The sequence below is a fragment of the Sphaerodactylus townsendi genome, linkage group LG07 (assembly GCF_021028975.2).
Source record: "Sphaerodactylus townsendi isolate TG3544 linkage group LG07, MPM_Stown_v2.3, whole genome shotgun sequence".
In the NCBI taxonomy this organism is placed as follows: domain Eukaryota; kingdom Metazoa; phylum Chordata; class Lepidosauria; order Squamata; family Sphaerodactylidae; genus Sphaerodactylus; species Sphaerodactylus townsendi.
This window is the reverse complement of record NC_059431.1, coordinates 68,609,192-68,623,091: the sequence shown is the minus strand read 5'-3', so window position 1 is coordinate 68,623,091 and position 13,900 is coordinate 68,609,192. Positions and strand designations below refer to the sequence as shown.

At 41.9% G+C, this 13,900-nt stretch overlaps 1 protein-coding gene across 7 annotated transcripts in view; it reads right to left on the bottom strand.

Annotated features, from left to right (window-relative positions):
• The window catches only part of FANCC (FA complementation group C), a 91,688-nt gene that overhangs the window by 54,159 nt on the left and 23,629 nt on the right, over nt 1-13,900 (bottom strand). For 6 of the 7 annotated variants that reach the window (XM_048503448.1, XM_048503450.1, XM_048503449.1 and 3 more), the window contains 2 exons: nt 13,299-13,383; nt 2,347-2,441 (listed from right to left, as the gene is read on the bottom strand). In XM_048503448.1, the coding sequence (XP_048359405.1) occupies nt 2,347-2,441; nt 13,299-13,383 (180 nt within the window). The remainder of the gene's footprint in view (nt 1-2,346; nt 2,442-13,298; nt 13,384-13,900) is intronic. The other variant, XM_048503452.1, reaches the window with a different exon arrangement.

The following is a 13,900-nucleotide window of genomic DNA, read 5'->3' as shown; positions in this document are numbered from 1 at the left end:
GAGGGAGGGCAGAACGTAGGAGTTGTGTCCTGCAGGCAAGTTTGCATACGAGTAGTAGTGGCCACTCCCAACTGGGTGAGGGAAAGTACGGTTTGGGGCAATTTAGACTCCGCCTCATTGGAAACAGGAAGACAGGAAAGCGCATCCACCAAGCAGTTTGTTTTGACCAGGAAGAAGTGGATGGTAAAATTGCAACGGGAAAAGAAATCAGCCCAGCAAAGCTGTTTAGCCGACAACCTGCCAGGGGTGCTGAGAGCGGCGAGATTTTTATGATCTATCCAAACTTGATAGGGGCACTGGGTTCCCTCCAACCAGTGCCTCCAAGTGAGCCTGTTTGGTTAGAGCCTGTTTGATTGCTCCAAGTTCTTTACCCCGCACAGTTCAATTGACCTCAGATCCAGTAAATGTTTTGGAGAGATAAGCACAAGGGTGCAATTTTCTGTCCTCTCCCTGTTGCAAGAGGGATGCCCCCATGGCTTTGTCTGAGGCATCTACATGAACTATAAATGGCTGGGCAGGGTCAGCATGTTTCAAAATGAGTTCAGAAGTAAATGCTTTTTCCAGAGCATCAAATGCTGTTTGGCATGATGATCCCCACCCAAGAGATGCTTTTGGCTGGGTAGCAGCTGAGCCCTTTCCCTTGGTTCAGAGCATGTCCGTGAGGGGATGTCAAACCAGGAGGGGGGCCAGGAGGCATTCCTCCAAAAGCTCCCGGGGCTCCATGCCCACATTCAGTGGCGGGGTCACTGCTGGGTAGGAGAAGGGGGTTCCGTTGCTCTCCCCTGAGGGTTGAACTGAAAGTGGGGAGGACCAACCAAGTTGCTTCCCGCACTCTGCGGGCGAGCTGCTTCCGCTGCCTCTGTCTGAGCCCACAGCAATTCCATTTCCCGGTGCAGCTATCGGATCTCAGCTTGAAATTCACTCCTCTCCTCTTTCCACTGTTCAACACCCCTTCGTGGGGCGTCTGGTGCTCTCAAGAGTTCAGAGTCAGATTCTGATTTGTAGTTACAGGCCAGAGGTACCAGTTTGGCCAGCCACACTGTGCTTTTCTGGGGCTCAGAGCATGTTGCCAATAGAGCCTGAGGGCGAGCCCCCCCCCGGTGAGAACATCCAATTTTGGGTGTGGTATTCCAAAGGCTCTCTCTCTGGGTTGTAAGAGTCCTCTGACCTGGTGCCCAGAGCCAATCCACCAATTCGGGTTGTAACCACTGGCAGCCTAAGGTCCCACCGATTGGGTTCGGTAACAGTCGTTGATCCAGTCTCTGACCCGTGGCTGTCCTTGCTGCTGGACAGAGCCACGGTTTCAGAGGTGAAGCCATTCAACGCCAGTGGCAACAGCCTCTATGTCAGGCTCAACTCTCGTCAACTCCGCTCCATAATCCACAAAGTGAGGAGACAGTTCACCCCCAAGTGGGGGTGCAGCCGCATCCTCCTGTCGAAAAGCCATTATCGCCAATATGGTGTTCGCAACTTCAGCTTGCAATTGAAACATGAAATTGGCAACATGAACAATGGCAGAACTGAATTAATGTGAGTTTCCCTGTTCAAACAATAACTCACTTGATGGGTTCAAGGATTTTATTGAAGACAGGAGTAAGACAGGAGAAAACAGTTCTGGTGAAAAGGCGCCAAAGCACTTGATAATATGTTGCAGCAAATCCCCACCCCCACATGGGAACCAAGTTAGTTAGAACAGTCCAGCCTAAAGGCCCGTCCCAGCCGCTGAGCTCCAAGGCCAGGGAAACATAAAGCAGCATCTACAAAAATGAAAGCAATCCCCAACAATTCTCCCCTCCCAGCAATGGCATCCTGACAAACATTCAAGCAACCATGGATTCATTTAACTTACAGTTAACTAAATTCTTTAAAGCTACACAGAAATATTTTATTTCACTGTCTCTGAAAAAAACTTGGATACAATTAGATTCTACCAAGGCTGAAAAGATTAAACAAAAGAACAAAATTATAGAGTGCATATAAATAGCTTTCAAAACAAACAATGGCATCTTTCCAAATTACATTATTTTTTCTCCTAATTGAAAGTTTGTTCTTATAGCACTCTCTTGCTTGATGATTTGTGGACTTTGTTCTTCACTAGAAACTGCCGGAGTTCAGGTTCTTCTGTATTAAAATTGCTCCAGTTTGAACACTATATCTTTTTAATGTTTAAAATGAGAGATAGAATGCATTGTGTTTTAATTAAAGTGGAACATATTTCAACACAATGCAAGCATACAATGTCTCTAGAGTGGCTTCTAAAAATTACACAGTCTCTTTGCTGTAGATGCCACACCTTTAAATAATCAAGTTAATTGAAAGCAGTCAGGGGAAGATCCATTTGCTTACTTGTATCCAGCTGTTGGCCTTCAATTCCACAGGGTTCTGTGGTTCACCACTGTACAGACAACATAAGCACCACATTAGAATCTTCTGGCATTCATCTACAAATAGCAAAGCAAATAAAAACTTTTTTTAAAAAATCAAAGCAGAAACTTACACATTATAGCAACAGCAATCTTTTACTTATATTAATAAACAAAGGATCAAAGTCAGCCTTTAATTTTTTGTATGATGGGATTTCAAAGGCACTTCATTAAGCACATATAGTAATTAATATTAATAAACCCTGAGCAAAATTATGTTAATACCCAGCATACCATGGGTTAATTAAAAAGCAGTCCAAAATGTTTTAAACTATTTTTGCAACTTCCCTTTCTCCCTCTTAATTTATTTGTTCATATGCTGAAGTATTGATCAAAGTATCAATTTATACAAAAAACCCAAACATTCAATCATCTTCAAGTTATTGTCGAAGGCTTTCACGGGGGGGCTGTGTGGTTTCCGGGCTGTATGGCCGTGTTCTAGCATGGAGAGAATGCTGCTAGAACACAGCCCGAAAACCACACAGCACCCCATCTTCAAGTTCTTTGGCACTATGATCCTAAGAAATCTTTCCTAGGGTTAAACCCCATGGAATAATCTCAGTAAGATTCAGAGTAGATCCGTTAGTACCACCTGGTATGCCTTCTTCCATCATTATTAATCTGAACTCCAGACCTTTCACCAAGTTCTCATATTGTACCAATGATCTTTGATCTTAAGCTTGAAAAAAAAATGCCACAATTTTTCTACCCATTCAGTTTTTCCTGTTAGAGTGACTGATGCACATTATTTTGCAAAGACTAGAGTGGCTACCATTAAATCATGTATATATAACATAAGAATCATTATCACATTTCCATTTTCAACAAGTTAAAACTACGTTCATGAAATAAATACTACACACAAGTGTGGCTAATGATATTTTTCTGCTTTAAAGGTATCTTTCCTGTTTGTTAACAGTGTCTGAACCACAAGTTGTAATCAGAAATTATACAATACACTTAGAGATTATTAAATCTGCAAGGACTGGAAGCACCTACTAAAGGCTACACATCTATTTTTTGTTATTTAAAATTTATTGCTTTTTACATACATAATACAGGATCTAGATAATGCACTAGGTCTGAAAAAGAATCTTAAAAATTTGATCAATCAAAAGAAAAAGGAAGATATGATGCCAGGATGGAAACTGCTGCAGGAGGCAGATGTGGCAGCCAAGTATTTTTTGGAAACTGATCAGTGAGATTGCAGTGTCACTTATGTATCATATTGCCCTTAAGTTGTGGGAACAACACTTTTGTTGTTGTTTTTATTCTTCTATTCCCAATCCAAAGGTACCGGATTCTTTGCTGGCTCCAGAGTGGCCTCCAGTTACTACCAGTGAAATAATCATCTTAATTAAAGATTTAAAAATCCATAAGGTGCCTGGACCTGATTTATATGCTGCCAAGTTCTTTAAGGTCAACCCAGTGTGGTGTGCTAGGATCCTGGCTGTCATCTTTTTCAGAATAAACAATTCTGGGATGAGGTCAAACTTGGGAATGGGCCATAAGAAAGAAAGGTTTTCGGATCCTCAAAATTATTACTTCATAAATCTACTAGCTTTAGTAAGGAAAATGTTATGCCACTATATCCTTGAATTAAAAAAATTACTGATTCCTCTTTATCTATATATAAATTATTTGGCTTCTTTTCTAGAACCATATTCAGCATATGCTCGCAAACTGGCAGATCAAGCGATACTACTAACGTTATAAACAGATGATACTTTGCTCCTTTTTTGCTCTGCAACAGACCTCTATAAAACACTCAAGGCCTCTTCTGATTACTGTCAGGAGGAGGACCTACCTATTAATACCACAAAATCTACAATCAGCCAGAATTGCTCCTGTTTATACCTGGTATCGTAACAGATGTAAAATTGATCAAGTTAAATAATTTAATAATTTGGGTACATGTTCCAAGCTAACCTAAATTGGAAATTACATCTCAAAAATATTAAATTTTAGCTGTAAGTAACACTCCAATTAGTTTTTTCTACATCAGAGGTGGGAACTTTATACTTGGAACAATCAAAGCTTTTAACACCAAGGTTGCTACCCAATTATTGTATAGTACTGTAGTCTTGACTGAAGTGGTAGATGAAACCATTGATCAATCATTAACACAATTTCATTGATCTCTTCCAGGGATGCCAAACAGTGTTTCTGGGCAGAATTAGGTCAGAAATCCCTGGAGGCCCATGTGTGGCAAACAGTCTTTTCGCTATTCCATAAGAAGCTTGTGTCTAATGAGGGGGTTTATAAGCCTTAATGGAAAAGATTGATTTGTGTCCTCTTGGAAAAATGTTAGTGTAAATAGATTGCAGCTGTTGGATTTTACTCCCAATGAGGCATACAAGATGAATGAAATCAAAGAAGAAGAGTTGGATTTATAACCCCCCTTTCTCTCCTGTAAGGAGACTCAAAGAGGCTGTCAATCTCCTTTCCCTCTCCCCCCCCCCCAACACCCTGCGAGGTATGTGGGGCTGAGAGAGCTCAGAAGAACTGTGACTAGCCCAAGGTCACCCAGCTGGCGTGTGTTAGAGTGCACAGGCTAATCTGAATTCCCCAGATAAGCCTCCATAGCTCAAGCAGCAGAGCAGGGAATCAAACCCAGTTCTTCCAGATTGGAGCACACCTGCTTTTAATGGGCAAATCCCCACTTGAAATTGCAAGCGGATCCAAACCTGTTCCTTGTGAATCCGTGTCCTCCTCATCGCAGTTTCTCCCTCCCCACCACAGCGAGCACACAGCAGACACTCCCGGGTGCAGGCATCGTTGCAATCCCCACAGCCATGTGATCACGCTTCATTGCCCTAATCTGATTGGTCGGTGGTCAGTTGGGCGGGACCTGTTAGCCACTTCAGAAACACTACCCATTTTTATCTATTAAAAAACCTGTGCGAACGCTGAAGTGCAACCACTATGAATACTTGTCATTTACAGTAAAGCAACTATTTTCTGAAAGTTTTACTGTTAAATCGGTTACCAGGCGACCGTTTACTTGTATTGCACATGCTCAGAAACGTGATCGTTCCATCAACCCGGAAGTAGACTGCGCAAGGGTCAAATCAATCTGGTTGGCTGCGCGAAATGCACGTCACGCTCTGGGGCAGGGAACAACTCCAGGTTCCAAACCTTGTTTTTCCCCTCGGAACAGCAGTAAACTGTGATAACGGGGCCTGAACCACTTGCATCCAGGTTCTGCCAGAATGCGGATTAACAGGGCGAACGAGCGTCAGAAACGGTTGCTGCCACAGAAGTCATGGGGAGGACGTCGATGAAACCGTGTTAGTAAGTGGCCTGAAACCGTGCTAAGGAGGCAGTGGGAATTCGCCCAATCACTACGCCACTGTTGCACTGAGAGGGCTTGGTGAAAGCAATGACGACATCTCTTGATCGTAGTAGTACTTAGGAGAGGGCTTGGTGAGTTTGCTCAGTTGCCACTTTTGGCTTGATTCCCTCTAATTCCATTCTACAATATGTCTTTAATGGTACATCAGTAAAGAAGAGCATTCACGTTAGCTAGGCTGAATGCATTTTTGTCTAGTGCTGGGATCGCCAACCTGCAGTTCTGGAGCCACAAGCAGTACTTCTGCTTCTCTACAGTGGCTCCCCAAGGAACCAGCCCCCAACTCCACCTGGAGTTGGGGGGCGGGTCGTGCCATTCAACACTGGGCTCAGTTTGGCCAGCTCCATCTTTAAAGTGCAGCCTTCGAGCCCACAGTTTAAATCTGGGCCCTGCCAGCTGAGCCCTGTGTGGTCGCCTACAAGGTCTGGCTTTGTACTGCTGGTTCTGCCCCCAAAGCTCCACCTCAGGTGGAGCTTCAGGGGCAGAGCCAACAGTATAAAGCTGGACCTGACCTGTTCAAGCTTGCAGTTCGACGCTGGGCTAGGCCAGGCAGGGTCCAGCTTTAAATTGTGGGCTGGATATCTATCAGGTTAAGGCCATCTATGTCTAGGAATCCCATATCTATAAGTTTAAAGACAACAGCCTCTCCCAGCAATATTTCTCCCATAGTTGATACTCAGCGATATACCTGGGACTCTGTTTAGCTGATACAGCTAATAGCTCACTTTTTGTGAGCTTCTCTAATTCCCTTTTAAAGCAATATGTGTTTCATGCAAGTGGATTAATTTATGTGCTGTATCAAGAAGTCATTACCAACACCATCTTCACTGTACTGCTGGTCAGTCTGTTGGTTGTTATTATGGTCCACAAGCCATTCATAAATGCAATGAAATATGGCATTATTGTAATGGAAATGCAAAGTTAAAGTACCAAGAAATCATAAATAGTAAGCCACATGCGGTAAAACATATTATTGAATGCTCAATTAGACCTATGAGTAATGTTGATAGGCTAATTTAGATTTAACAGGCTGTGTTACTTTCATTACCTTCATTATACTGCTCAAGTATGTTTGGCAGCTCCGAAAGTTTTTTCTTTTGGGTGGAGGAATTGGCTCTTTGGATAGTAAAGGTTGTCACCCTTGGGGGTCACTGAAGGGTGGTTTGTGGGCATTCCTTATTCAGATAGAAGTTGGAATGCGGGGATTGCTGTACAGAGACTCTGGAATAGGCTTGAGCACTGATTAAAAATATTGGTAAATTTCGGGTTAGGGTTTTTTTAACCCTGACAATTTTGGTAAAATTAAATAAAGGCAATATCCAATTTGAAACTGAATAAATCCAGTATTGGATTTATTTGGCCATTGCTAAAAATATTCAGGTTAAAAAACCCAAAACTTTTCAGTTTGCCGGAGGGGATAGATTCTGCAGGTGGAGCTGTTATATCAGCCCTACATGCAGGATCTGGCCAGCTTGTTCCCCCATCAGCACTTCTCAAGCTCAACAGGGCTTAAAAAGTACTGACAGCAGGACAGACATCAGCCCCACACGCAGGATCTGACCAGCTCTTTCTCTGCCGGTTATTCTCAAGCCCAGCAGGGCTTGAAAAATGCTGACGGGACACTGATCCTCCAAGCAGCAAATGGAGATCCTGCTCTCCCTCCTCCTTCAGCTGGTTCCCTCCTCCTTCCACTGGCTCCAAACCCACATCGATTTTGAAAATGGGAAGGGGGGCGTGGGAGGGAAATTTAAAAAGCCAAAAAAAAAAAAAGATTGTAAAAGCCCCCAAAAGCTGAATGTTATTTGGCTTTTTCAGTCCCAGTTATTCAAAAAGCCAAATACACTTAGGGGGGTTTACTGGTAAAAGGAAAACCTAGGAAAAGTTTATTTAGCTTTTTTGGAGTTTTTCTGTGATTCTGCTGTATTGAATTACCAAGCCTACTCAAGAACATATTCTGTTGTTCTGCTGTTGTTAGGATGATCTGAGGCAGAAATATTTAGGACAACTTTTATCCTATGAATCTTATCTTTCCTCACAAAGTTTAATTCAGTAGCTATTATCTGATAACATCAACAACATCAACAACCTTTATTGGCATAACAGTGCATTTCCGTAAACAATAGGTTCATTCAGGCCAGACAAAGGAGGAGAAAGAAAAAAGAAATAACAAGAAAAATAAAAAGGAAGGAGGAGATGTTAGTCAAGTTTACTCTTAGGACTCTGAATTATAAATAAGTCAAGAAATTTGGCTTACTGAATCAGTTACATCACTGCTGGTATTGTCTAATAAAAAGACAATCTTCTGCGAATTGGAAGCATGCTCTTTTTTAGCTAACAACTGTGACAGCAGTTCTAAGTGTATTATAAAGGGGGCAGTAGAGTAAGCTATGTACTATGGAATATATGCAGTCCCCACTGCAAACACAAAGCCTTTGATGGTAAGGGACTTTGGCAAATATCCCTGTTAATGCAGTTGATGGAAGAGCATTGCAGCAAGCGAGCATCATTGTTCTACCTAACCTGGGTGAAATTATTTGATAGAGATATTTAGCCACCCTGCTCCCCATGCAGGGGATACCCAGGGCTAGAGGTGAGCAAGACCTGGTGGCCTTTTTAATTAAGAATTGATGTTCTTGATCCAGCAGCCTCCTTTTCAAGGACTGAAATATTTCTGTAGATGAAAGCATGGCCAAGGAATCCAAAGAGTAGCCTAGCTTGAGGATTTTGGATTCAATATGGCCCCACCATTCAGAGTGATAAAGAAGCTGTAAGGATTTGTGAATCAAGGAAGTGGCTTCATAGTTAAAGCAGAGCTATTATCTGACAAAGATAATAGAATTACATTATTAGTAGCTGAATTGTTGTGGACAGCAATTACTTGTAAAAGGGCTTAGTTCTTGGAATTATTATTATTATTATTATTATTATTATACACATAACAACACAGCACAAGTGTCTGGAATTCATCTCTGAATATCGAGTCCTTCCCAAGGACCTAGGATACTAGAGGTATTTGCGTAGAATGTGTGCAGTTCCTAGAAGTGCTGCTTTCTGCAGCATGTGGACTGATGTTCTGTCCAAGTTTAGGCTTTCCAGATGTTTTTTCAAGATTTCTTGGGATTCCTCCTAGAGCACCGACTACTAGTGGGATTACTGTTGTTCTTTTCTGCCACAATCGTTCAACTTCAATTTGTAGGTCCTTGTATTTTGTGATCTTTTCCAGCTCTTTGTCCTCTACCCTGCTGTCAACTGGCACAGCAACATCTATGATCCAAACATGTTTTTTCTCTATCACTGTTATGTCTGGGGTGTTGTGTGCCAGGTGTCTGTCTGTTTGTATTCTAAAGTCCCAGAGTATTTTTGCTTCTTCATTTTCTGTGGTCTTCTCTGGCTTGTGCTCGTACCAGGTCTTGCTACAGGGCAGGCCGTACTTTTTGCAAAGGTTCCAGTGCACCATTGCTGCTAGCCTATTGTGACGTTCAAGATAGTCAGTTTGGGCTATTTTCTTACAACAGCAGATGATGTGCTCCACAGTTTCATCACCCTCTTTGCAGAGACGGCACTTTGGGTCATTGTAAGACTTTTCGATTCGTGTCTTTATTGCATTTGTCCGTAATGCTTGCTCCTGGGCAGCAAAAATCAGGCCTTCAGTTTCCTTCTTTAGAGTTCCCCTTCTGAGCCACTCCCATGTTTTCTTGCTGTCAACCTTCCCTTCAATGTTCTTAAAGTACTGCCCACGGAGTGGCTTGTTTAGCCACTGCTCCTTTTGTGTTTTAAACTGTTGGACTCTATACTCTTTTGATTCTTTGGCTTTCAGCATCTCAGCCTTGTGGACTTCTTTCAATGCTGGCTCTTTCAATGCTGGCTCTTGACTTTCTTGGATGTATTCTTTCAGGCCTCTTTTCTCTTCCTCTACTGATTGCTTGATGTGGAGCAGTCCTCTTCCTCCTTCTGACCTTGCTAGGTAGAGTCTGTCTACATCACTTCTTGGATGCAGTGCTCGATTGATGGTCATAATTTTCCTTGTTTTTCTGTCCAGGATGTCCAATTCGCTTGTGTCCAGTTAATTATGCCAGCAGTGTAGCTGCACTACAGGCACCTTGAAGTATTAATTGCCTTTTATTGTATTTCCTCCATTTAACTTTGATTTCAAATTTTTTCTTACCCTTCTAAGATATTCCTTCCTAATTGCGCCTTTGACGTATGCAGGCTTGATGTTCGCTGTTTGCAGTATCCCCAAGTATTTGTAGCTTTCATTCACTGGTAAGCTCTTTATTTCTATGGCATTTGGCATATTTCACACCTTCGATGTTGCAAGTTTACCTTTACTGAGTTCCAAAGTTGCACACTTGTCAAGTCCAAAGTCCATTGCAATGTCAGTGCTAAAGACTCTCACTGTGTTCAGTAGTGACTCAATCTCTGCTTTTGATTTTCCATAAGAGCTTTAGGTCATCCATGTATAGAAGGTGTGAAATTTTTGGTGAGTTTCTTGCTGTCTAATATCCTTGACCTGTTTTCTTCAGAATTATAGAGAGCGGAATCATAGCAATGATGAAGAGTAGTGGGGACAGGGAGTCTCCTTGGAATATTCCCCTTTGGATGTTGACTTCCCCTATTCCTGCTCCATTGACTATTAATTCTGTTTTCCAAGTGTGCATTGCATTCTTGACCAATTTCTTGATGTTTTCACTGACTCCAATTATCTCCAGGCAATGAAGTATCCAACTGTGTGGCAGTGAATCGAATGCTTTCCTGTAATCAATCCAAGCTACATGCAAGTTGGTTTTCCTTCTTTGCAATTCTCAAGGATCATTTTATCTATGAGCAGTTGATCTTTTGTTCCCCTACTGTTTCGTTTGTTTCCTTTTTGTTCTGGGGGCAGCAAGTTCTTTCCTTCCAGGTGGTCTTGTATTGCATCAGCTAATATGCCAGTAAAAAAAAGCTTAAAGGTTGTTGGTAGGCAAGTGATTGGCCTGTAATTGCTAGGATTGCTCCCTTTTCTTGGTCTTTCATTATCAGAAACTCTCTCCCTGTTGTCATCCATTCTTCAATTTGGCCTGTTTGCAGCACCTGATTCAACTGTTGGGCAATTCTTTCATGCAAGTTGGTCAGTTTCTTCAGCCAGAATCCATGTAGTTCATCACTGCCTGGGGCAGTCCAGTTCTTCACCTTTTGCTCGTTTTCCAACCATTTTAGTTGTTATTACCAGGTTGTCCATGTTGTTGCTGCTCAGTTCAGCCTCCACATCTTTGGCCCAACTTGCATTTTGGTTGTAGTTCTTTGGGCTGTCCCAAATGTTTCTCCAGAACTCAATCGCTTGTCCTCTGTCTCGCTCCCCTGTGTTTCGTGTCACATCTCCTCTTTCGTTCTGGTAGAATCGTTTCTGGTTGAGTAGAAAAGTTGATTCTGCTTGAATTGAGCAACCTTTGCTTCAAATCTTGCAATCTTCTTTGAAACTGCCACTATCTGTTGTTTGACCACCTCTATTGCCTCATTGAGTTTCCTCTTGTCCAGGTGGTACCTCTTAACTAGGTCTGCTTTGATTTTGTCATTTTTCAGCTTCTTCTCCTTCATGCTTTTCAGTTTGCTGGAATCCAATCGTGAGTTTGCTGATTTTTTCTTCCCAGTCTGATTTTCCACTTTGGAGTATCTATTTTCTCGGCCTTCTTTCTGGGTGATGAATCTTTACCCCTAGCTCTTTAGTAATCACTACTGCAGTGCTGTACATAAGCTGGTTTGTTTCATGCAGTGACATTGTTTGGATTCCAGCAATGACCTTGTTTGCATCCTTCAGTGAATTGAGCAGATCCTTCCTTGGAACAATCTTCAATAGTGGCAATCTTGTACGTTCATTTGTATTGCTCATGTGTTCTAGGATCTTCTGCATCAGTTCTTCTTGCTTTTTTTGTCAATTGGGAACTTTGGGTTGTTTGGGTTGGCTCCTTTGGAGGTGTGATGATTGTTGTTTCTTCCTCCTCTTCCTCCTCTGTCTCTTGCAGTCCTTGAATTGTTGCCAATTTTGTTGAATTTCTTTGAGTGTTCCTTGGTATGTTTTCAATACCATTGTCTTGTGCTTTCTGCTGGATTTCTGCTAGCTCTAGTGCACTAAAAACTTTGTTCCTTTCAATATATCTTCTTTGATCAGCAAGTCTTTGCTCAGTAATTTCTGTGTCGGGTGAAGTTCTTTCCAGACTTGGTACATTCGCTTGAGGTATCCTCTTTTGGACGGGTTTGATTTGTAGTAGCAAGCCATAATTTCTCTATTCTCTGCACCTGAATATTTTCGACACTTGTTCGGCACTTTCAGTAGTCCTGCGTTCTTTAGCCCTGGTTGCTCAGCTTAAGATCCTGATTCCTGTAGGCCCATTTTCTCCGCCAAGTGCCCAGGTACTCCAGCACTAGACGCGGTCCTTGTTGACCCGGGCGACGACCGATCCGGTATAAAGTTTCTTTTTCTTGTCTTCACCATGGTTTTGGGTTTTGGGCACATTTAGTCTGGCTTCTCATCAGAGGCCTCTCTGGTTTGGGTGGCCCTCCAGCACAGCCCTCTGACTCATTGGAGCACACAAGCCCCACCACCACACCAAGGTAGTGCCCTTTGGGGGGATTATTATTATTATTATTATTATTATTATTATTATTATTATTATTATGATGGTAGATTTCACAGCTGCTAGATCTTTAGTTGGTTGTTGGCCTTCATTACAATTTGAGCCTCACCCAGAGGTGAGGAAGTTGTAATGTATTGACATAGTATTCGTGCGGATCCTAGCAGGACAGCCTTCTGAATTTGACAGATTAATTTTGCCAATTCGAAGATGTTTCAAGTGCTGCCCTAGAGTTTTCGGGATGGTGCCCAGGGTGCCAATTACCACTGAGACGACCTCAGCTGGTTTGCACCACAGACGCTGAAGCTCGATTTTCAAATTGTGGTATCTAGTGACCTTCTCGTGTTATTTTTCAATTACCCTGATGTCACCGCTATGTTGATGATGGTCACTTTCTTGTCCTCGATCACAGTGGTGTCCGGTGTATTGTGTTTCCACATTTTGTCCGTTAGGATTCAAAAATCCCACAGGATCTTGACCGTCTCATTTTCTGTGACTTTCTCTGGACAATGTTCCCACTGGTTCTTAGCTGATCTTATGTTGTAATTCTTGCATAAATTCCAGTGGATCATCTTGGCCACTAAGTTGTGCTTCTGTTTGTACTCTGGGCAATCTTTTTGCAGCAGCTGAGGACATGAACTACCCTCTTGAGGGGTTTTTTTTTTGTATTTCTTCAACATACGTCTTGTTATTTGATGATTCATACAGAATCTTTTCTTGGTCTCCAGCTGACTTGTGCTTATGTACAACAAATGAAACTTTTCTAACTTCAGCTGGATCAAGGTATTACTTATGTAATGATTAAACATGTTTAAGTTATTAGTGTTTCAGTAGACAATCACTGATTCTTGTCCCATAATTAATAGAGTCCTATTACAAATGTGTTTCATATATTAAGATAGCTTCAGTATTTACCATGGCCAACAACAAATGGATTCCAGCAAAGTCTTCCCAATAATTGTCCGATTAATGGAAACTTTTGGACTGCACCAGTACAGTTCTGAAATTAAAGACAATTCAAATAGTACACAAAATTGTATCAATTAATATGAATGAAGAACCTGGACAACAGTCAAAGACAAAATCTTATCCTCTGCCAAAAGCTATGCAAACATGATAGGATTCCACATAAAACCCTTTTGAGCTATTCATTTATTCTGCAACAGCATAAAACATTTTTATGCCTTGTCCCTATAAAACAACAACAACAAAAAGTGGACAGAGGAAAAAAAGAGATTGCCAGTTTAGTGGGTATCCTGACTACCATTTCCAGATATGTAGACAGACGGCTCTGCACAGCAAATATGGTGTTCTCATTTAACATTTATACTGTTGGAAACAAATATTGAGTAATGGAGAAACATAATGACTCTGATTTGCATAAAAATCAAAGAGCAACAGTACAATTTGGAGAATTGGTATTTACTTCCCTGAGCAGAATCAGGCCGCATCTGATGATGTGAAAATATGACCACCAATGACAACAATGCACTTAATTCTGGAAACTGGCATATATT